General features: G+C 35.4%; 2 protein-coding genes across 4 annotated transcripts in view; one reads left to right on the forward strand and one right to left on the reverse strand.

Annotated features, from left to right (window-relative positions):
- The window catches only part of frmpd1b (FERM and PDZ domain containing 1b), a 44,803-nt gene extending 33,306 nt beyond the window's left edge, over positions 1-11,497 (reverse strand). For 2 of the 3 annotated variants that reach the window (XM_051859971.1, XM_051859972.1), the window contains exon 1: positions 11,028-11,497. The gene's annotated coding sequence lies outside the window, so the exon portion shown is untranslated. The remainder of the gene's footprint in view (positions 1-11,027) is intronic. The other variant, XM_051859973.1, reaches the window with a different exon arrangement.
- Positions 11,498-13,321: 1,824 nt separating this feature from the next.
- On the forward strand, positions 13,322-23,338 carry gnpda2 (glucosamine-6-phosphate deaminase 2). Its single transcript, XM_051859991.1, has 7 exons — positions 13,322-13,486; positions 13,781-13,944; positions 14,581-14,682; positions 16,147-16,329; positions 18,402-18,586; positions 20,353-20,527; positions 21,391-23,338. Exons 2-7 carry the CDS (start codon positions 13,821-13,823, stop codon positions 21,453-21,455), a joined length of 834 nt encoding a protein of 277 aa, XP_051715951.1. The 5' UTR covers positions 13,322-13,486; positions 13,781-13,820; the 3' UTR covers positions 21,456-23,338.
- The last annotated feature ends 2,794 nt before the right edge of the window (positions 23,339-26,132 follow it).

Genomic DNA, 26,132 nt, shown 5'->3' on the forward strand with positions numbered 1-26,132 from the left:
TTTTCACCCAGGCAATGGTTTGTTTTAACCCAGCAGTTGGGTTGTTTTAACCCAGTGATTGGGCTGTTTTAACAAAGCAAATGGGTTGTTTTAACCCAGCGGGATGCTGGGTAGTTTTTATTTAACTCAACTATTGTTTAAAAATGACTGTATTGCTTGCTTAAAATGAACCCAAAACATGTTGGAAATTAACATTTATTAATAAATGAACATTTACTAATAAGTTTAATGAATAATAATTAAACAATAAACATTAAGTAAACTGCTTATTAATAAATGTCCACCTTTTGATTATTATTGTTGCCTCTAGTAATTATGTGTCTGATTTTTAATTTCCAACCTATTTTGGGTTCATTTTAAGCCAGTCATATAGTAATTTTTAAACAATAGTTGGGTTAAATAAAACTGCCCAGCATGCTGGGCAAACATTTAACCCAACCGCTGGGTTTGTCCATTTTCAACCCAACTTGGGTTGTTTTAACCCAGCGTTTTTTAGTGTAGGTTTTTCGTTTACTTTGAGTTATTTTTCTTTCAATATTCACAATAATAACTGACTCTTAAAATGTTCTCATCATTTCTCTTAAAGTCAACATAAATTGTCATTTGCAACCCATTTTAATAGCATAATGTGATGCATTTCTGGGCAAAACTGGATATATGAGAAACATTGACTTTATTTTATAGAGAAATTGAGTCAAATAAGAGTTCACTAAAATAGTGCATGAAAAGCCATTTCAGAGCAAGACAAAGGTATTACTTTTAACGTTATGAAGACATTTCACTTCATTGCAATAATGTGCGCTAATAAATCAATAATGATAAGACTATCTTTTGATTTTCAGGAGAGGCATCAGTATGAAACATAAATGAGACCTGAGTAATCTCTATGATGTTCTTCTGGGTTGAGAGAAGTAAAGGAAGGATGAAATGGACATCAAAAGCAAGAGATAAAAGAATGAAAATGTTCTTTATCAGAGAATATAGTGGTGGAAGGTGTGGAAAGGGATGGGGATGATAGAGACGCAGTGGAAACAGATGTGAGAAAATAAAAACTAGAAAAGATATAAAGAAGGAAACAGCTGAGCGGTGAGACGCAGCACCTTGCCGCAATACAGCAGAACTCCTGCTCAGCAACAAATTCATCAACAAGCAGTCAATGAGGAAAGGGCAAATAAGCAGGCCGTGCATGAGCTCGATTCTCGACCTGTCGCAAGAGTTGCATCAACAGCCTGGCTTTCCAAAAATATGCTTATCGAATAGCGCAACCCTGTAGTTTTCAATCGGCCTCACGGTCTCTTTGCCCTCCGGTGGCAACCATATTGGTGTCTGCGTGACCACTGGTCTGCTCAGACACAAACAGTCCCCGGGGAATCAATAGTGATCGTGTCATGCCAAACGGAGAGTTTGTCTCCTATCCCATCTGAGTGGGACAGAAATGGATGTTTGCTTGTGACTCTGACATTTACAGCTCTCATTAAACTGCTCCAACGGCAGGGCTGCACAAATAAAATGAGCTGTAGCCGTTTTACACGCAAAAAACAAACAGCATTCAAATCTGGTATGCAATTCGTCCTGCACAGATTTTGCTTTACGAACGTGAATGATACCTAAAGTTGTGTGGCTAGTTTAATTTGCAATACAGCGCTGCAATGATGACGTATTTATGTAAATAAGGATCATCCTGGTTTCCTCCAAAAACACCCAATAGGATTGGCTCTGTGACCAACAAAAGTTTATGATCAGTATGGCCCGTTCACACCAAGGACGATAACTATAATGATAACAATTGAAAACAGTTAATAATTCACCTGAAAAACTTAAAGCCGTTTTCATTTGTCTCTCTATTCTGTTGTATTTATTTGTGCTATCGTTTACAATTTGTTTATTTGTTCTTATTTAATTACTCACTCAGTGTTTACTTTTTTTTTTGTGAATGTAGTTTAAGGATTCAAATAAAGCCTCCCTGTGCTGTGTGTAAGCTGTTACAACAAAATTACCCAAATTATCAAAAAATTATGAGATAACCAATTATCTGTATGGCAATATATATGGCAGTTTTCCCCGCGGTACTAAAAATGTTGTCGAATATTGATATTTTTCAAGGTATCGTAACGAAGTTCAAAATTACAGGGTTGTATTACTGATGTATTTTGTGTCATAAAATAAAGCATGAAAATATCCTGAGCTTGTGTTCACCACTGCCCTTATTTCAGGCATTTAACCAAAAGCCCATTCAAAAACCAACTGTCTTGACGATTGACCCGTTGACTTCAGGACGATTGAACTGGAGTAAAATGCAACTTGTTTCTGGCTTCTGAATATATGCCATCCCTGCAGAACTCTGTTGTATGTTTTTGAAACTTTAATTGCATTTTTGCACTGATTTTGGGGGGAAATGTGCAGAATCTGAGAAAGAATACTACATTAGCAACCACCATAGTAACTGCATTGTACTGCATCAGAATATTCTCTGTCCATCTGGACACTCTTTCATTGCATTTTTCCCTGGTTTCCCCCATCTTCCCCTCAGCTGACACAGAGCTGTCCTGTCTCTCCCATCCCCCAACCGTCTCACTCTCTTTCAGCAGGATTGAGGGATTGCGTGGAATCAAGAGGATGATTCTATGGGCTCTGCCACTGAATGGTCAAATCCAATTTGAACTGAGAACAAGGCAAGTAAAAGACAAGGCCAGAATGGGTCAGGACGGGCCGCACCACAGCAGCCAATAGCAATGGGTGGGATTTACTGTAGCAAGAGCTAAACTTGCTCCTGCATTATTGCTAATTTGCTATTGTGTCTGCGCTCAGTATTACAGTATCTAATGAAAGGAACCAGGGCCTAAAATTAACACTCACCAAGCACAAAATGCGAGTAAATGGTGTTACTCGCCAGATGGCCGGTAACATTTTTATAAATTTTAACAATGCATGAATGTGAACGAACGTGAACGACGCTTGGGACAGTTGACGGGCCAGCGCTGCATTGTCACTAAAGTTTAAGCATTGACAATTAAAATATTCAAGCGTAAGAAGGCGTGAGAGGGAGCTCATTTCATTACTCGTGAGCTGTGTGGAAAGTTTTGTGTGCGCACAAGTCCGAAGCACGCTCCCATAAAGCTGCATTTCAGACAGCGCACGAATACTGAACTAAACTCTGTTTCATGACTTCTTGAACTTGAGCGGAATAATTATGTCAAAAAATAGCGAGTATCCTAGTAAACATAGTCAGATAGAAACAGTTGAGAAAGCACACGCATGTGTATCAGTATATTGGATCCGTGCATTCGCTGGTGACAGCAGCCCAATAAACCTGCTGCTGTCTGTGTTTTTAATGTTAAAGGGTTAGTTCACCCAAAAATGAAATTTCTGTCATTAATTACTCACTCTCATGTTGTTCCACACCTGTAAGACCTTTGTTCATCTTCGGAACACAAATTAAGATATTTTTGATTAAATCCGATGGCTCAGTGAGGCCTCCATTCAATGCCCAGAAAGGTACTAAAGACATATTTAAAACAGTTCATGTGACTACAGTGGTTCAACCTTAATGTTATGAAGTGACGAGAATACAAAAAAAAAAACCCAATAACGACTTTATTCAACAATATCTAGTGATGGGCGATTTCAAAACACTGCTTCATGAAGCTTCGAAGCTTTATGAATCTTTTGTTATGAATCAGTCACGTGAACCATTGAAATTTCGAAACACTTACGTAACGAAGGCTCGTTTACTGAAATCACCTGACTTTGGCAGTTTTATACACGCTCCGAACCACCCCACAACATTAATGACATATTTAACTTCCAGAAAAACATATTTTCCGAACTCAGGCATCAAATCCCTATTATTGTTGGTCATTATTTTAAGTTATGAACACTATGGGAGCTCTCTGAATATTATTATAAAATGTGATAAACAGATTTGTGATAAAATCAACATTTTCCTATTAATCAGATGTCCATCACACTAATTCAGTAATTGCAAATATAAAAGTTACATAAAATCTCACACTTTTGCTATACTAAAGCCTGAAATGGGCATTTTTTGTGACAGCAACCTCATCATTTTTGATCAAAGGCTTAACTTCAGAATTTGATCTAAAATCAGTATTCTTATGATTGCTCTGAACATTTCAGACAGAATTCAACTAACTTTAAATTACTTTTTCATAAACTTAACAAAAAAAAATAATAATAAAAATGTAGGTGTGACGGGGTTGTGATTTTTTGCCCAAATTGGCCACTGCTCTAAATCTAGCGAATAAATGGAGAGCACATGGCATGCATGATATTAAGAACTCATGAATAATGCTGAAATAACAAAGATAATTTTCACAAGTAATAGTTTTCTATCTTTAACTGATGTAACGGGGTTGAGTCGTTAAGCTTGACAAACACAATTTCACAACATAATTTAGTTATAATTATTAAAGAAGGTGGTAACTTGCCTGTGTCTGCTCACAATGTTGTTCAGAAGACTTCTATGATGTCACTTCCTATTAATGATGTCACATAAGTATCAGTTCATTATTTTTATAGGGGGAGAATGGTTTGTGTAACGGGGTTGAGGGGTTACTGAGGTACGGAACTAGATGATGTGATTTTAATGAATAATCATGAATTTACTTAGAAAAAAAAAACATTACCAGCAAAAAAGCACAGATGGATATTTATGGGAATGGCAAAATGTATGGACTTTTTTCTCATTTTATTATTCATATCCCAAGTATACTTTCATAGAAGGCCTTGAGGGACATGACAAAACAGGTGGTGTCAACTGAAAAAAAACTAAATAATTTCTAATATAAAGATAAAATGTATGTCATGTTTTTAAACATTATTAAAGGAGACATTTCAATTAATACAAAAAGCTTTTAAAAATATATTTTGGTGACCCAATAGATAAAATACACTGAAAAAGGTCAGAGGGACTCAAATCGTACCGGTTTTGAGAATTGACTCACAGACCAAAAATTATTTTACAAATGAAAATCTCTTAAATTGCATTTGTTCACATATATTCAAACATGGAATGAGAAAACATGCAAGATGTTAAGTAAATGATGACTTTAATTTCGTTCTGATAACTTTATGGTGTTTATTTGTCATTTTTGAAACTATGTTTTCATGGTCTTCTTTCATAGCATATAAAACAACAATTCATAGATTATTAATATGGATTTGGAGCAACATGAAGGTGAGTAAATGACTATTCCTTTAATGGCACATTATAGTATAAATATAATATTTCTACTTATTTAATCATGTGGTTTAGAAACAAGTTCCTAAAAGACTTAAAGAAGGATGTTTTGATACAATGCTGCTTCTCAATAGTGGGGTTCGTGCGTGAGCGGATCTACACAGCAAGAGACTCAAAGAAAGAAGCTATTAACCGTTCGCCCTCCAGGTCTAAATGCCACTGAATTTTAGAGATTCCACTGAGATTTCTAACATTTCACGTTGCACAAATGCACGTCAAATGTAACACACCATGTCCAGTTCTATTGGCTGTTCTCTGCTGCATCACATTCCTGGATAACATAAGATGTGGCATATGCTCGTAAAACGAGGGGTTCAGTCCCGGTTGGTTCTGCACCACTTGAGGACTGAAGAAATGCAGCAGACGTTCACAGCTTCAGTCCGTAACTAGGTCAGATTTGTTTCATCCTATACGCATTAACCAACAGCCAAATGAATGGTTTAGTCCCAGTATAATGGTGTTTCCTTTGCTTTGTCAGTAGTTTGTTGTTTGTGTTGAAAATGATTCCACGTTTCCTCTTTAGCACTAATTAAATCGCCTTTCTCTTCCCGTTCTGCCTGTCAGAGCCATCCATTAGCATAATAAAAGAAAGAGCCTTTTGTGCAACCTCTCAATTCAATTCCATTGCGACCGAGGGCTTTCAGTTCCCAGCATGCTGTTAAATCTAGCCACCGTTTGGAGATTAATATTCGCCATTTGCACTTATTAATGGCTCGCATCTGGTAATTAGAGAATGTAGGGACTTCTGAGGGTCTGTGTCCTGGGACAAGACAAGTGTTTTAGTTTTTATTTTAATTTTTTTAATATCTTGAATTGGCTTTCATTTTTATATTTTTAATTTTAGCTTAATTTTTAGTAATGTTTTTGTAATTTTATTAGTTTATTGTTTTTTTTTAAGCATTGCTATTTAAGTTTAATTTATTTTTCAATTTCAATTTTATTTATTTCCAGTTATTAATTTTCAGTGCTTCAACTTATTTCAGTTTATGACCAAGACAACATTTCTAATTTTCGTTTAGTTTAAGTTTTTCAACTAATATTTATATTTATTTTGCTTTATTTCAATTAACAGAAATGTTTTAGTTTTAGTTAATGATAATAAGCCTGGTTAGGACTGAAATGCCTGATTAATGCCTGATTGAAAATGCATCAAAATCAATTGCTATTAGGCTGTGTGTCCACCAAAGCGTTTTCCCCCATGGCTAGCGTATTTTTCCAACTGTTTTCAATGGGAGCGCCGCGTTTTTTTAAACGCCAGGAGCGTAAGGGGCCGTAAGGGAACACGTTTTTCCATTCCAATGCGCTACTTTTCCATTGTTTTTCTATGTAAACATGCGCTTGACGGACGTGTATGACCGTTATGCTCGCGTCTCGCATCTTTTGCAGCACCTCGCACATGAGCGCCGCGTTTTTAAGACGCCGTGTCAAAATAAAAAAGAATTTCAACTTTTACACGCAGCGCCGCTCATCAATGTCAGTTCCAAAACAGTGGACCAATCAGAAGAACTCAGAGGCGTGGCAAGCGTTGCGAGCTTCTGTTTACAGTAGCAAGTTGGCATGACAACTGTTTTATTTGACGGCAACATGGCGAAGGAGGCGCTCATTATTATCTTATTTTCTTTTTTTCATGTCAAAACTCGTATCTATCAATTCTGCTGTTTGCCTATTTCTATTATTTCCGTTATTGTTGTTATTGCATCACGTCTCAAAAGTGCGTCTCGAGACCCTGGCCTTCTACGCTGCGCTTTTTTAAAAACCATTCCTGAGTGCTGCGACTCGCGTTTTTAGACGCAAAGACACGTTCTGTGTGAAGGGCCTGTTCACACAGAACACATTTTTCCATTCCAATGCGCTACTTTTCCATTGTTTTTCAGTAAACACGCACTAGACAGACGTTGCGCTCGCATCTTTTGTAGCGTCTTGCACGAGCGCCGCGTTTTTAAGATGCCGTGTCAAGTTAAAAGAATTTCAACTTTTACACGCAGCGCCGCTCATCAATGTCAGTTCCATAACAGTGGACCAATCAGATGACCCGGAAGGCGGAGCAAGCGTTGTGGGCTTTTGTTTACAGTAGCATGTTGGCATGGCAACTGTTTGAAGGCTACATGGCGGAGGAGCCGCTCATAGTGGCTGTGTCCGGATAGCCAGTACGATTATTTTCTTTTTTTCCATGTCAAAAATAGTAACTATCTGTTCTGCTGTTTGGCTATTTCTGTTATTTTTTCCGTTATTGCATCACGTCTCAAAAGCGCGTCTCTAGACCCTCGCGTTTTAGATGCAAAGACACGTTCTGTGTGAATGGCCCCTAACGAGGCTCTGAGTGAGTGTTGAAGAATGTTCAACTTAGGGTAAAACACAGCACTCATCACTGTCACTTTGTACACAGCCGTCCAATCACAGTGGAGGAGGGGCGGGACAAATACAACACCGACCAACCGCCACATTCTGCTTGTACAAAGTCAACAGATGACTACAACAAGCATAATAACAGAACAAAATAATTTAAAACAAGAGCCAGAGCAAATACTTGACATTGTATTGACATTTTTATAGAGAAACAAACTATCTGTGAAAAACCGCTGCGCTGCCGAAGCGCTCTCAAGCACTCACAGCTAGGCGTTTTCAGCTGTTCGACACGCGGCCTTAGTATGTTATGTGTTAAACATACACAACATTAAATTTTAGCAGATATAAACATTTAAGATGTACAGATTTTCTGTTTCTGGTGGGAAAAAAGCTTGTTTGATGGGATGCACATACATTTTTGTCTAATATAAAAAGGCCACTCGCTCTAAATTATAAACACCACCTGATAGCAATAGCAAGTTGCAAATCATAAGCGGAGTCCGAAATCGCATAATGTCTGAATACATACTACATTTGAATTTAAAATGACTTCGCGACTGCTAAAAAAGTATGTTCTAATGTGTGTAGTATGAATGAAATATGGACATACAACATCCACCATGTTGTCATTATCATGTGACCTACCAGCGTCAGTTGCATCACTTCACTGCCATTGCCTTGGCCTCATGGGACAGTAAACTGTCCATCATGCCGGAAGTGACGTGAACTAAAGACAACTGACCATTTAAAAACAAGATCTTTAAACTCGCACTGTACAGTAAGTACATCTCTCACAAAATGAGATTCAGATTAGCCGTTCAATTAAGCAAAACAGTTCATTCAGAGACAAATGATCAAATGATGAAGACAACAGAAGGGCAGAGGTCATGAAAGAGGGGAATCATACAGTAGGTGTAGAAAATAAACCTGTGCGTGTGTGTGTCATGAAGCGAGAGTGAATTTGGGTCACGAGATCTTCCTGTATTTCCTGATGTGTGAGTACAGCAGGCCGTTGCTCTGCGCTGGAACTACATCATATGTTCCCCATTCATCACTGAGTCATCAACATGAGCCAGAAAAACCACACAAAATGCTGAGAATACACAACAGAAGATAAACACACATCCTACATGCTAATGCTTGAGATGTAAGACAGTTTCCCAGAACACAACAGTCCGGTTCAGGAAACAAAATTCCCCTTCGTTTTGCAAAACAAATGAATCTTTCAAAACAGACCTCTTGAGGATAAACAGTGGTATTTGCTTTTGTAGAAGTCAGTGTTATTTCAACTTCATTTTTTAAAAATCATGTTTAATTACAGAATTATATATGATTAGCTTTATATTGTGCATTATTTATTTGATTACATGATTTGAAAGTTGTTATTGCTTCAAAAAAAAGAGTTAAGTATACAGTCTTTGTTTTATTTTTTACTTTAAATCAAAGATTTTAATGTTGTTATTTATATTATAGGGCAAAACTAATGCCATTAAATTGGGAAAAAAAATTATAGTTTGAACCAAAAACACAAAAGAATAGTTGCTTTATATTTTTACCAGATGTTAGTTTAGAAAAATAGCATGACTTCTAGACTTGAAATTAATCAGTAGTTGACAACTAGATTGTTCTTAAGATAAATGTACAATTTAATTTGATTTATGCTTCAGTTTATTTTAATTTAAAATAGATAAAATTAATAGATTTACATAATGACATTATCATTCTACCCGAAAACTGTCCCCACAAAACATAACCCAATGTGTCTAAAAGAAACATTAACACTTTTTCCTGATAGAAGCAAAGATATACATCAAAAATATACCTTTTTAATAAAGATTCAAAGCTGTGTCTGTACATTTTGTTTTATAAGAAAACTACCTGTTAGCTAGCAACCCTAGAATGCATCATAATAACATGAATACCTAGTTTAGAGGATTAATCTAAAATAATTTCTTTGTATATTAAGTTACTTTTCACTTAGATAGCCTGTTTTGTCTCCAGAATCTGCATGCACAAAACATCACACACACACACAAACACTAAATAATCATGTTCCTTATGCTCTACACTTCCTCCTGACATATTGAGATCATCGGTCTAGTACAGTTGGCTGTGGAGCAGCACATGGCTGTGCGTGCACATAATTGCAATCTAGTCCCCATATAAATATATGTAAAAATAGTGCTAAAAATATCTAATTGCTGCAGGAATGGAACATAAAGTCTCGTGGAGTGTACATGATGTGCTCAAGGGCCCAAAAACGGAGAGAAGGAGAGGGAGAGAAAGAGGGTGCTTATGCCACACCTCACTCATTCAGAAACACAGCTCAGCTCTCCCACTGTACGACATAATCACATGGTGTGGGTAATTTACAACTGCAGAGTAAATCTTCAGTTTATTTCCACAACATATGTGCAGTCTGAGCCATTTATATCCAAACGCAACGCATAAGCCACAGTGCGTGCGAGCGAAGCGCCGCGTCAAGAGCGCGTCTCCAAAATAACCAGCGATCACTGAACAATAGTAAACACGCGAATGCTAAGCATGTCCGAGTCATTTAAGTGAATCGGTTCTGTTGAACCGTTCATTTCAATAATTCATTTAAAACGATTCAGTGATTCTTTTTAAAATAGTATTATATTAAGCGTAACAGACCCTGCTTGTGTTGTTACGTTTGTCACAGTAAGTAATGCGCTGTTTATTCAAGCCCAAAGCTCGTTAAAAATACAAACAGTTTGTTTAGGAGCCTAGTACTACAGCTTTCACCAAAAAAGGAAATGCGCATTTCACAAAGTGACTTGTCAATTTTACGTATTGTATTCATTTATCAACAACACACACAGCAATTTATCTGATAACTCGATTCGCTACAGACCTATTCAAAAGAGCCGATTCAAAATTCAAATGATTCGTTTACGAACTGGACATCACTACATCGCACTCCATACACACAACCATCAGTGTTTAAACAATCACGATGAGACTACTATGACAATCCGAGTAAAAAGCAAAACATTTATCCTGAACAACTCACAAAATCAATCCAATTTACGTCCGACGCGAAACCCAAAATGACCTACATACTCCCTTCAGAAAGACTATTTCCTCAATCCAATGTGTTGAACAGATTTTTCCAAATCCAATACACGTCATCTGATTCCAGATATAACATGTCATGCGTGTTTATCTAGTAAACAAAGAAAAAAATGGTCAATCTTTTGTTGGTTCTCCAGTTTAATCTTAATCCGATTTGAATCTTGCTCACCGTCCGTCCGAACAGCAGCGAGCGCACAATAGAAATGTGTCTAAACACTAAAAATAACAACACTTGAATCTCTGAAAATGCTCGTTATTGCAAACAAACACATGTCCAATGAATGAACGAACATGCAGAAGAGACAACAGAGACAGCTGCACCCACCTCGTGGTTTGAAAGGACACCGGTCCGGTCCGGGGGTGTGGACCGGTGCGGTCCAGCGATGGAGAGCCAGCACGGGATGAAGGGAGCAGGTGGATCCGGCTGATTCAGACGGGACAGACAGGTGTGTGGATAATGTTTGGGCTGCGAGTGTGTGCTGGATGCTGTCAGGACAGGGACCAGCTTAATCCTCCATCTGAACGCAGACAGCCTCTCCTCGGCCACTCCACCCCTCCCTCATCCCTCCTCAGTGATGTCCGATTCGCAATGGAATCGTTCTTTTGAAAGGGTTTGATTCAGTTGAACCGATTCGCAACTGCTTTGTAAAACATGCTGCCTTCACGTGCTATCGGAAATTTCCTACTTCCCACTTCTGAAGTCGTCTCATTCAAGTGCTTTGTTGTCGGAAAGAACAGGAATCATGGAGCACACCAGGTTTATTCTTGTCTATTTATGGGGAAAATTTTATTAAAATCAAAATGATATTTAGCGTCCCGTTGACAACCATATAAACAGCGCTATCTATAGATAGCTTGCTGACGATTCAAATAATACCTGGCTGTTTTTGCTGTGTATAAATCATACAATATGCTTCAAATGGTTATTCATATATGTAAATATGCACTACTTTAATGACAAGACAAGGCGATGTAGCTGTTGTGGAAAAACTAATAAAGAATAGCAGCCACAGCAGCAATCGTTCTCCAGTCCGCCATTTTTTAATTTTATGGCACGCCCAACTCGATTAGGTAGCCTATCAAAATTATCCCCGAGCTTCCCACTGGTAAATACGACTTGAGAGAGCGTTCCAATTTTTAACTAAACTCGTATTTACGATAATGGTGTGTTCAAGTCCTCTTGGGAAATTCGTATTTATGAGGTGGGAAGTCGTGTTTACGAGTGCGGGTACGTTCAAGTCACTTTCGTCGGAGTAAGATGACGGTGTACCTTCTCTAAATTAATTACACAAAAATACAGCACTTCTACTTCTAGAAAATATAAAGAACAAATGTGCGCAGGTGCGTTTTGCTTTTTATGTTTTTAATTAATTTACGAAGCCACCGTAAACTTTATCATTACATATTATATTGTTATATTATAGCTAATGCTATCATATTTTGTGCAGACAATTAGCTTACTTAGTTGTAAATAGAAAAGCCTGACAATGCCCCTGCAATATTCCGCCATGTTTCTCATTGACACGCCCCCAAGATCGGGGGTTAAAGAAAATTCCGAGCTTCCCACTCGTATCTACGACATTGTTGTGGCGTTCTGTGCGTTCAACTGGTAAATACGATCTTTCCGACATGACTTGAACGCACCATAATTCAAATATCACGAAGGCAGCTTAACTGGCTGTTTTGTGAGAACATTAGACAATTTGTGTGTCTTAGTCGAATATACAATAAAATGCAGCAGTAGGCTATTTAATTCGAAAAGTAAAAATTAATTAAAAAGTTTTAAAACTTGGTTAAATAAAAATGTAGCCTACAAATATATGAATAGCACTTTTAAGTATAGGCTATGTAATTACGTTTTACTTTTAATAGAGCAAAAATAAAGATAAAGATTGAACCCAAGATTGTCCACTATGGATGTATTATAAAGACGAAAAATAAAAGTAAAAACGCCAAGAACAACAACAAACAGCATGGATGGACTAAAGCGGCAAAAGTTAAACTGCTTCAACGGTGTCAATATAAAGACTTATTGAATTATTGGGATGAATAAACGGTTTCGTAAAAATTACCTTAATACGTACAACTATTTTGTCACATCAACATAACGAAATATTTACTTAATCAAGTAAAAAGACGACGAAAAAAATTCCCGCCGAGTCGCCGTCTGTAAACACTTCAGGGTACCGTATCTTGACTGAACGAGTTTTGAACAGCTTGAAATGAACTGTCCGAACGAACCGATTCGCTAAAATGAATCAGACTTCTGCACGCTATCATCCCTCAATCCGAAGCCTTCTGTTCCTCTCTCTTTCAGCCGTCTGCCCCCCTGGGGTCCTCCTGCAAGGTCGGTCATGGTAGAAAAGAAGGAAATTAAACGACTGGAGAGTAAATTAGACAAATCTACAAGTACACTATGCACGACATGATAGATATTTGCCTACATCATGTCAATAAAACATATTTGATAAAGCAATAAAGTCTCTTTTTTAATAAACAACTGTGTTGGAACGATATTAGACTTATGTTTCTTATTGTTAAGACTAACTAATTGTTATCCTACATGTCTGATATTAACAGACAATTTCATTCATACTGCACATTGTTTATTTATTATAGAAGAGCCTTGTCTGTCTCCATACATGGGCAGTTGCTACAAACCGGAAGTGTGTCGTCAGCGCACATGACCGGAACTCGATCACATGATCAGTGTTTTCAAAGAAAACTTGTATCCATTCACCCGGACGTCTCGGAGATCCTTCGCTTTATTACTGTAATTGAAAAGTAAGTGAAAGATTTTATTGCCCGTTGTATATCCATAACCATTATTCGACATCTAAAGGCATTTTAAAACGCAGCTGGTTGTAAATAAAGCTAGGTCATGAATATAAGTTGAAAAGCAAACATATGCAGTGATATGACATAGAGATCATATACTGTATTCTATCATATTTATTAAAACAAATGTGCATCTTTTTTGTTTTGCTCCTCATTGGATTTGTGTTGGACTGGGCTTTGCCTGATCATCTGGATTGGTCAGTGCTGGTCAATAAAGCATTGATCTGTCTGTATTTTTAGAGTCTTGAGGGTTGCAGTGAGCTGGTATCAGTGAGAAGTCATGAGACTTGTGATTCTGGACGACTATGACCTGGCCAGCGAGTGGGCTGCAAAATACATCCGCAACCGGATCATCCAGTTCAAACCCAGAGCTGACCGCTACTTCACTTTAGGACTTCCAACAGGTAAACTAAAGGTGTAAATTCACCAGAACATATTACATGTTACTTTACACTCCTTCGTGAGTAAAACCAGACCATTTAAAGTGAGCATGAGATCAAAATTGACTTTATTTACTTTATTAATGCATATTCCTGGCCTTATTAGGCATGAATCATCAGTACACTTGCTGTGAAATAGGGCTTTAAAATCGATTAATCACAATTAATCGCATATAACAATAGTTTGTTTGTGTATATACACCCACAGACATATATATATATATGTATATGTCTGTGTGTGTGTGTGTGTGTGTGTGTATACACAAACAAACTTTTATGTTATATGCGATTAATCGCGATTAAAAAAAGCCCACTTTTCAAAATCCAGTCAATTCCCAATGTATTCCAAACATAGAATTTTGGGGAGATTATGATTATTCTATAATTATACAGATTATTATTAGCCGAATCAATTAATTGCATCTAACAGAAGTTTGTAAATATATAATATGCATGTGTGTATATATAGCTATACACATACATAAACACACACACACACACACATATATATATATATTTACAAACTTTTATGTTAGATGCGATTAATCACGATTAATGGATTTGACAGCATTAATTATTATATAATCTGATTAATTGCAGGCAGCACTCCCCTCGGCTGCTATAAGAAGCTGATCGAATATCACAAGAGTGGAGACCTGTCCTTCAAATACGTCAAGACCTTTAACATGGACGAGTATGTGGGTGAGTGTGAACCGCACAGATCGCTTCTCTCGAGAAGTGCTGAGTGTGCAAGATCTCCACAAACTCTCAGCAGAATTATGCAACTGAGCGACTGTCATGCATAAAACAATGCTAAAGAGCGTTTGTGCAATGTGCCCAGTCCTCATCCCTTTCTAGTCTAGTTCACAATGTACATGAAAACATTTAACCATTCTGGCTGCATCTGAAATTGCATATTCTCTTGAGTAGATACTTATTCTGAATAAGTACTTACTTTGCGACAGCTAAAAAAGTACGTTCTATATAGTATGAATGTGTGTAGTATGAATGTAATCTACATTTTCCATGTCATTATCATGTGACCGACCAGCATCAGTTGCATCGCTTCACTGCCATTCATAAAAGAGGGAGAGCCGTGGCCTCATGGGATAGTAAAGTGTCCATCGAATGTGCACTCCAGGAGTAGCAGGTCATCCGGGTACTTTTTGAAGACTCTTTTATGAGTACTGTGAATTCAGACATACTTCTTTTGTCACATACTGTTTTTTGCCTACTATATAGTAGGGAAGTATGTGATTTCGGACGCAGCCTCTATTTGCATTAGAATCTCTTTATCATTAGGAGTTCTAATTGGTTTACATTTTTTTCCCCTTATTCTCAGTGGTGATTTTCATTTGATTCTCATGACTTTAATGCAGCATTTTTAATTAAATATTATTTCTTTGTACTTTTAAATTGCTCAACCCATTGTTATTTTAGTATAATTGAGATACTCTTATTTTATGAATATTTTTAATCCGTTTTTATTTTCCGTTTTTATTTTAATTTTACCTAAACTTTTAGTAATTTTGTTTTTTTGTCATTTTTAATAGTTTTTGGGGTTTTTAAAATATGTCTATATATTTTTTGTTAATTTTTATTTCAGTTTTAGTTATTTTAGTGCATCAAGTCAAACTAAATGAAAATGTTATTTAAAGTTTTTTAATATTATTTTATTTCAGTTAACGTTTACCTTCAAGTGACAAAATAAAATGTATTTTTATGGTTTTAGTTTTATTTAATATAATAATCCTGGCTGAACCACCAACAATGATAAAAAATTAAGATTGAATGGCAGAAAGTGGGGTTCGCATTATTCTCGGCGGTGATTCTGATTTGATTCTTATTTATTATTTAATTTATTACTTTGTTAAAGTAGAAAATACTGTAATAATTCAAGACACCTTCATAATTTCGGGTGCACTTGATTTCGATAGTCCGCTTTAGACATTCTACTAACTATAAGTAACTTTGCCACCACATATCAACTAACTCTCATTCATTTGAAACTACATGTCAACTAACTTTCATTAGAGTACTAGTAGACTGTTAGAGTTAGTAGAATAAGTTGACATGTCATGACATATAGTTAGTAGAATGTCTAAAAGTGGACTATGGAAATAAAGCATTACCACAATTTCTTCCTAAATATCTCTTGATCTTTAGGCCTTCCCAGGGATCATCCCGAGAGCTATCACTCCTACATGTGGAACAACTTCTTCAAGCACATCGACATCGAGCCGCAGAACACTCATATACTGGACGGCAACGCCAGCGACCTGCAGGCCGAGTGCGACGCCTTTGAGCAGAACATTACGGCTGCCGGAGGAATCGAGCTGTTTGTGGGAGGTGCGGTCAATAAATCAGACACAATGAATTGGTTTATCAGACGCTGAGAGACGCCAGTAACAGTGCATCTTAATGCATTTCTTAATCTGTATACACAAAACCGGCTCTCTACGCCGTTTAGCTGCTGCAATAACAAACACTTTCTATCAACAAGAATGAATCAATAAGAATGCTTGATTACGCGTTCAGCTCCAAACTCAAAGGTCTTTTTGTTTGCGTCAGAATTAAAGGGATAGTTCCCCCAAAAATGAAAATTCTGTCACCCTCAAGTTGTTTAAAACATGTATAAGAAAAGAAAAAATACGATATGGACCAGAAACTATTTGGTTACAGACGTTCTTCAAAATATCTTCTTTTAAGTTTTACAGAACAAAGAAACTCGTACAGGTTTGGAACAACACTAGACAGTGAGTAAATAATGACAGAATATTCATTCTTGGGTGAACCGTCCCTTTAAATCTTGAGCTTGCTGTAGCAATAATTGATTTTATCTTTATCAGTGTATCTGGTCCAAACTGTGTTATTTTAGTACTATTTATATATTATTTACTTTACTATGAATTACTTTTTATTTTTATGTTTCATTTTGGTTTTAGTAATTTTGGTACGTGATCTAATAAATCTAATAAAATAAACATTACCTGAAATAAAATCAAATATAAAAAAACTTATTTCAGCCAAGGCGAGATTTCTCATTTTCATTTAGTTTAACTTGATGTACAAAAATAACTAAAACTGAATTAAAAATTAATAAAAACTATACAGACTTTAGACTAGAGCTGCATGATTTTGGATAAAATGAGAATCACAATTTTTTGGTTTCAAATAGAGATTGTGATTCTCCCATGATTCTGAATAGACAACTAAACAAAATACTAGAGGTTGTGACAAAATAATAATTGCTGGAAAAATGTTTAATTAATTTGAATGAATTATGTTAAAAAAAGAAAAAAAAAGAAATGGTTTTGAATGAATTCAATGACTCATACTTGTTTCATTACGGGATGAATCAGTGTTTTTGAACGAATCTTTTGAATGAATGATTCAATGACAAATATATTTTTTAACGTTCACTTGTCGCCACCTTAACGATGTAATTGATACAACCGTTATTTGACGCGCCAAGTTAGTTTCAAATGGTGGTTTGCTCTATTTTGATCGCTATCATAGATATTAGTGTTTATATCCTAACTGTAAACTTTTATATCAGTACTTCTGTGATAATTTGAATATTTGTAACAAAAATAACTACCGTATGGTTCAGAACTGCTCTCTCTGGCTCAGCGGCAGCACGAACACAAGATTTGAATGTTCCGGTAGGATTTTGTCAAATCGTTAATAAATCGTAAATAAGATCACGTGGGTGTTTGAATCGAGATTGCGCTCCTTTTACAATTAATCGTGTAGCTCTAATGATATAGTATATACAATATATAGACTATATACATTAAATTTTTCGTTAAAGCTGCAATCCGTAACCTTTGGTGCTCTAGCGGTTGATAAATAGAATTACGTCTTGCGGAAGAACATTGTAGCCGGATCTACTTCTCTCAGTTTATGTCTATGATGAGTCACGCAGGTACTGTGCTACTCCGCAGTGGTAAGACCCAAACCAAAATAGTCCGAAAATAAACACGTATTATAGGTGTTCCATATTGATTCAGGATAAGAAAATGGATTCATGATGTACTCGCTCATTATATAATTTTTGTAAATTTTGAACACAAAAAAGCAGCTTTAACAATAACAACACTGGTCCAAATGATATTGGCTTTAGATTGTGACATGAACAACATAGTAGATTAATAACGTTTATGAATCTGTTGGGGTGAATCTCAAGAAACCTGTCAAGAACAAATCAATTGCACCCCAAAATATAAAGGATTTATAAAACATTATATTTTCCCAAGACAAGTAAGCGCATTCTCATTACGTCTCTGGAAGTTTTCTCATTAGTCTGTGTTTCGCATTATTAAATTCATACTACAGCTGCTATTATATTCAGAGTCATCATCACATATTTCATCTCATCCATTAATCTTTTACAAGTTTTCCCTTTTGATTTTTTTCAGGCATTGGTCCAGATGGGCACATCGCCTTTAATGAGCCCGGCTCCAGTCTCGTCTCCAGGACCCGAGTGAAGACCCTGGCCAAGGACACCATAGTAGCCAATGCCCGTTTCTTTGGGAATGACCTTTCCAAAGTGCCCACCATGACTCTCACCGTTGGAGTGGGAACAGTGATGGATGCCAGAGAGGTGAATTACGCCTGGTTGTTTGTGGTTGAAACTGTAAGAGGAAGTTAACACAGAATGAACACAACTTCTTTTGTCCTGCGCTTGAGTTTCAATAGCAGCCTTTGTGATCTTCCTTCTGTCCCAGTCTGACACTCTTTTGTTTGGAGCATTTGTCATGTGCAATTCATAAATATAATTATCTTTTATATAGTAACAAATGTTCTCTTTGTTGTAGCTATAACCGGCACTACACTGAACATGTGTTTAAATGTGCAAGTACATAAACATACCTGAATACATTAACAGAGAGGATGCTGGGTAAAGTGTCCTTCAGGTCACTTGATTTTGTTGACTTGGATGCCAGACATCACCTGATTGTCATCATCATATCATTATAACAGACAGGGCGCATCTCCTAAAACATTTACTGGCCATGTTTCAGCACAAAAATCATATTATAATCAATTATTTTTTTGCATAAGGAAGTTATGTTTTCAGCCCCATTAAAATTTTTGGCATTGTGATGTTTTTTTCATGAAAATTAAGCAAAATTCCTACCCAAATTCTGTAATATATATTTTCATATAAATATTAAATTTAGCACAACAAATACAACCATTATGTATACTAATTATTATTATTATTATTATTATTATTATTAAGAAATGTTCAGGTGATGATTTAACCCTAAATCAAAGGAACAAAAAATATATTATTATTACAGCAATTAGGATAAAAAGTAGTAGTAGTAATAATTATGAAGAAATGTCTGGGTCGTGATTTAACTGCACATCAAAAGGGAAAAATCTATTGTCATTACTGTAATAATAATAATATGTAATCTTATTATTAATATTTATTAAGTATTATTATTATAATAATATGTAATAATAATAAAATTTATTAATATAAAAATAATTAATTCTGTAATTAGGATGTTAGTAATATATAATAATAATAATAACAATAATAATTATTATTGTCCTAATTACTATAACAATAATAATAATACTTGTATTAATTATTATTGTGTATTATAAACACTTATATTAATTGTTATATGTAATAATAATAATAATAACATTTATTAGTATAAGTATTATTATTATTATTATTATAGTAATTAGGACAATAATAATTATTATTGTTATTATTATTATTATTATTATATATTATTAACATCCTAATTACAGAATTAATCATTTTTATATTAATAAATATTATTATTATTACATATAACAATTAATATAAGTATTTATAATACACAATAATAATTAATACAAGTATTATTATTATTACAGTAATTAGGATAATAATAATTATTATTATTATTATATATTATTATGAAGAAAAGTTCGGGTCATGATTTAACCACAAATCAAAGGAAAACATCTATTCTCATTACTGTAATAATTTCTGAAGTTAGAATAATAATAATATTTCATAATAATAATAATAATAATTATCATCATCATTACAGTAATGAGAATTTTCCCCCTTTGATTTAGAGTTAAATCATGACCTGAACATTTCTTTATAATAATAATAATAATTATTATTATCCTAATTACTGTAGTAATAATAATTTTTTTTTTTTCTTTTGATTTAGGGTTAAATCATGACCCGAACATTTCTTAGTTCAATAAGACAACTGTTGGTGACTGACTCTAGTCTAAAGTTAAACAGTAGTTTTTAGTCTTTAAGCAGCAGTAGAACATGTGAAATTCACCATCCTGAAAATGATCCACTGAGACAATAATTCTTAACTTGTCATCCTCCATCTGCAGGTCATGATTCTGATCACAGGAGCTCATAAGGCCTTCGCCCTGTATAAAGCCATCGAGGAGGGCGTCAACCACATGTGGACGGTGTCTGCCTTCCAGCAGCATCCACGAACCATTTTTATTTGCGACGAAGATGCGACGCTGGAGCTCAGGGTCAAAACTGTGAAGTATTTTAAAGGTACGTGACCGAGGACTTCACTGCCTCAGGGGCGAAGCTTTGACTCACGTAGATGGAAAGCTGCTTGAAGAGAAAAACCAGCAAACTGACTAAATAGCCACTTATTTATTTCAACAAGCGTAGAAAGGTTAACAAGTAACATGTTCATCCAGATTTACCATTTTGCCCTTAAAATGTTAAATTCTATGTGGATTTAATCAATGAGGCGTTTATTGTTGATATATAAGATTTGTTTTTTTAGGGAATTAATACTTTAATTCAGTAAGGATGCATTAAAATGATCAAAAGTTACAATAAAGACATTTATACTGTTACAAAAGATTTCTATTTCAAATAAATGCTGTTGTTTTGAGCTTCATATTCATCAAAGAATATAAAAATAAAATGTATCACACATTTCCACACTGAAGCCTTGAGTAATGATGCTGAAAATTCAGCTTTTATCACAGAAATAAATTACATTTTACAATATATTCACATTGAAAACAGCTATTTTAAATTGTAAAAATATTTCACTATTTTTACTGTATTTTTGCTCATATAAATGCGGCCTTGGTGAGACTTCATTTAAAAACACAAAAAAGCTTTCTGACCCCATACTTTACAACATAACTCACTGAAAACAATTTAAAATGAGCAATAGAGCAGCTGTTTGTTTCACTCATTTCTGTTTTAGCGTTTGGCTTGCCTCAAGGTCAATATCTGTCTAAAGACAGCAGATTCGAGATCTAAACCCGTCTGGAATGTCCTTTTCTCAGAAACACAATCTATCCGCTCTTAAGGGCTTTGGTCTCTCCTGGGGGTTTAATATCTTCGGCTGGGCTGGATTTCCTAGACGTACTGACGGATCTTCTGTCCTACAGGTCTGATGCACGTCCACAATCAGCTAGTTGAGCCGACGCTCAGCGTGAAGGACTACATGGACTGAACGCGCCAAACGGACCGTCTGGAAAACCAGACTGACATCAGTGTGAATGAGTGGAAACTGGCCTCAGGGACCACAGCGGTTTTGAATGGTCATGAAGTGTTTGGAGGTCTATGCCAGCATAATATAGATGTAAACCACCTCTGCTTTCCCAAGGTGCCATGTGTTCATGCACTCCACTTGAGCAAATCTCCATGTTAGCTTTTGTACTTTACTTTTAAACTACTTTAATGCCAGTGTTGTGTTCACATGAAAAGACAATATTTTAGGGAAGTTGTACTCGGAAACACTCTTACTTTAACCCTTTCAGCCAGTGTTTACCATTTTAGATAACACTATCACACTTTCTCACTAATAAGAAAAATCCTTTCTTTTTTTCATTCTGATAAAGCCAATACATAATTTCCTCTGTACTGTAGTTTAATCAGGAAACACTGAAGCTCAGCATTTCGAGCCGAACATCTTTTTTTTCACTGATTATGGTCATTTTTTAAATAACACAAGCTACTTAAAGTTCACTTGAATGTTGAATTTCACTCCAAGGTGACTTCTTGAACGAGTTTTTTTGGAATCTTTTTGTTAAGATGACACATAAATTAGTGCTGTCAAATCAATTAATCGCATCTAACAAAGTTTGTAAATATATGTGTGTAGATAAACACACACACACACACACACACACATATATATATATATATATATATATATATACACACAAACTTTTATGGTAGATGTGATTAATCGTGATTAATTGATTGGCTCAATTCTAATGTGCAGTCAAATCGATTAATCACGATTAATCGCATCTAGCAAAAGTTTGTTAAAAAAAAAGTGTGTGTATATATATATATATATATATATATATATATACATACATACATACATACACACATAAATAATTGACAAACTTTTGTTAGATATTGCGATTAATCAATTTGACAGAACATTAGAATTGAGCCAATCGATTTAATTGCGATTAACCACATCTAACAATTTTTTTTTGTAAATGTGATTAAATGCGATTAATCGCATCTAAAAAGTTTGTAAATATATGTGTGTGTGTATACAGAAAAAAACACACACACATATATTTACAAACTTTTTAGATGCGATTTATTGCGATTAATCGATTTGACTGCACTAATATAGACTTTAAAATCTTTTTTATGAATTCTCCAAATGTATTGTTTATCCCTATACATATGAAACATTAAGAACTGATGTGACCCACAATCATTTGTAATGTTACAACCTGATAATTATCTATAAGTTGATCTGTGATCAGTTTTTCCAACTTTAAAAAGGTCTTACAAGTATAATGTCATTTTATACAATTTCAAGCACAATTTATTGCCTTTGAATGAATCCAGGTTACTTGCAGTATGTACAACCAGTGTAAATGCTGGGAAAGTGTATTTCTTGTTTGCTTATTCATGTTAAAAAGCTTTTATTGCCATATCTGAATAGAGAAGTGTGGGAATGTTATTGAAGTTAACTAATTTTACACATGATGTGCAGTACTCATGTATTCTCTTTAGTTACTGTACTTTGTTATATACGCACTGTTTTATATTATATAAAAATATTAAATGAGTCATTTTACTCCTATTGTAAAACACTCAGTAGCTTCATCTAACATTGTGGCTTTCTGAACAAGTGTGTTTGTTTGTTGCTGGTGTTTCTGAGCCCTCCTGTACTGTACTTTATTGAATGTTCATGGGAAGGACAGTTCATGTTTTTATGGGCTTGCAAATTTATTTCCATTAAACTGTTAAAAGATTGTGTGAACTGACGGTCAACAGATCAGCACTCCAAAAACCAAATCATTCTTTGTGTAATTGCTCATGGATGAATGAATAATAATAATAAAGTTTCATTTATTGTCACTCAATAGTACACAGTTTATATTTGTACGAACAGGAAGAATCTTACAGAAACATGCCCAGCTCATATTCTACCCTCAAATTACCCTCATATATAAAAGCAATAAGGTACTCGAGGCTGTGCTGTATCATGAATACAGCACTAGCCTCAAGTACCTTATTGCTTACATATATATATATAGGCTAGTGCTGTATTCATGATAGAGCACAGCCTCGAGTACCTTATTACTTTTATAAAACGGTTACCACACAATACAAATATTAAAGCCAAAAATATGTATCAATGCAATTTTCATGAAGTAAACACTTACTAAAAGCCTTCCTTCCGCCGGAAAAAATAGTCCCTGACCGTGAACAGCAACAGAAGTTACATTATTACGCCATTAGATGGTGGCAAAGACTGTCTTTATGAGTGTGTCAGTCAGTAGCGAAGACTTTTATATTGAAAAGACTTAATTCTTGTGAACATGGAACAAGACGCAACTGACAAATGCTTTGACTAGCGCTGTCAGTAACGGGAAAACCCCTTAACTGTTAAAAGGGCAAGATATTGCAGTGGACATTTAAACAGATTTTTTACTATGAACATAGGACTGACCTGAAGGAAAATGCTGAATTTGAATGCAGGTAATAAACTCGCTCACTCGATCTCTTTCTCACAATACTCTTCTACATAATACAGTAAGCTTCAATGAACAATATCAATTGAGAACAGTTTACGTTGCTAAGAGTGGTTGCTAAGGGTGTGTAGTGATACACAGAACTGTTGGGTGAAGCGGTCATAGCCGTGTTTTATTGTGAATAATCGTGAAAGGACAAGAACTAACCGTTTTATATATATATATATATATATATACAGACACACACACATATATTAGTGTTGTAAAAACAATCACATCTAAAACAGTTTGTAAAAGTTATATGTGTGTGTGTGTGTATATATATATATATATATATACATATATATATATATATATATATATATATATATATACATGCATACACACATACAGGTGCTGGTCATATAATTAGAATATCATCAAAAAGTTGATTTATTTCACTAATTCCATTTAAAAAGTAAAACTTGTATATTATATTCATTCATTACACACAGACTGATATATTTCAAATGTTTATTTCTTTTAATTTTGGTGATTATAACTGACAACTAAGGAAAATCCCAAATTCAGTATCTCAGAAAATTAGAATATTACTTAAGACCAAAACAAAGAAAGGATTTTTAGAAATCTTGGCCAACTGAAAAGTATGAACATGAAAAGTATGAGCATGTACAGCACTCAATGCTTAGTTGGGGCTCCTTTTGCCTGAATTACTGCAGCAATGCGGCGTGGCATGGAGTCGATCAGTCTGTGGCACTGCTCAGGTGTTATAAGAGCCCAGGTTGCTCTGATAGTGGCCTTCAGCTCTTCTGCATTGTTGGGTCTGGCATATCGCATCTTCCTCTTCACAATACCCCATAGATTTTCTATGGGGTTAAGGTCAGTCGAGTTTGCTGGCCAATTAAGAACAGGGATACCATGGTCCTTAAACCAGGTACTGGTAGCTTTGGCACTGTGTGCAGGTGCCAAGTCCTGTTGGAAAATGAAATCTGCATCTCCATAAAGTTGGTCAGCAGCAGGAAGCATGAAGTGCTCTAAAACTTCCTGGTATACGGCTGCGTTGACCTTGGACCTCAGAAAACACAGTGGACCAACAGCAGCAGATGACATGGCACCCCAAACCATCACTGACTGTGGAAACTTTACACTGGACCTCAAGCAACATGGATTGTGTGCCTCTCTTCTCTTCCTCCAGACTCTGGGACCCTGATTTCCAAAGGAAATGCAACATTTACTTTCATCAGAGAACATAACTTTGGACCACTCAGCAGCAGTCCAGTCCTTTTTGTCTTCAGCCCAGGCGAGACGCTTCTGATGCTGTCTGTTGTTCAAGAGTGGCTTGACACAAGGAATGCAACAGCTGAAACCCATGTCTTGCATACGTCTGTGCGTAGTGGTTCTTGAAGCACTGACTCCAGCTGCAGTCCACTCTTTGTGAATCCCCCCACATTTTTGAATGGGTTTTGTTTCACAATCCTCTCCAGGGTGCGGTTATCCCTATTGCTTGTACACTTTTTTCTACCACATCTTTTCCTTCCCTTCGCCTCTCTATTAATGTGCTTGGACACAGAGCTCTGTGAACAGCCAGCCTCTTTTGCAATGACCTTTTGTGTCTTGCCCTCCTTGTGCAAGGTGTCAATGGTCGTCTTTTGGACAACTGTCAAGTCAGCAGTCTTCCCCATGATTGTGTAGCCTACAGAACTAGACTGAGAGACCATTTAAAGGCCTTTGCAGGTGTTTTGAGTTAATTAGCTGATTAGAGTGTGGCACCAGGTATCTTCAATATTGAACCTTTTCACAATATTCTAATTTTCTGAGATACTGAATTTGGGATTTTCCTTAGTTGTCAGTTATAATCATCAAAATGAAAAGAAATAAACATTTGAAATATATCAGTCTGTGTGTAATGAATGAATATAATATACAAGTTTCACTTTTTGAATGGAATTAGTGAAATAAATCAACTTTTTGATAATATTCTAATTATATGACCAGCACCTGTATATACAAACTTTTGTGTTAGATGTGATTAATCGATTTGACAGCACTATATATTCATATTTTTATTATATAAAACTACTGTAATGTGATGATATAAATATTTTTATTAAAGTTTTAATATTTTGAATTAGCTCTTATTTTTATATCTTTGGTTTTCATGTTAATTTTAGTTTAAT

This window comes from Ctenopharyngodon idella, chromosome 14 (assembly GCF_019924925.1).
Source record: "Ctenopharyngodon idella isolate HZGC_01 chromosome 14, HZGC01, whole genome shotgun sequence".
NCBI lineage: Eukaryota > Metazoa > Chordata > Actinopteri > Cypriniformes > Xenocyprididae > Ctenopharyngodon > Ctenopharyngodon idella.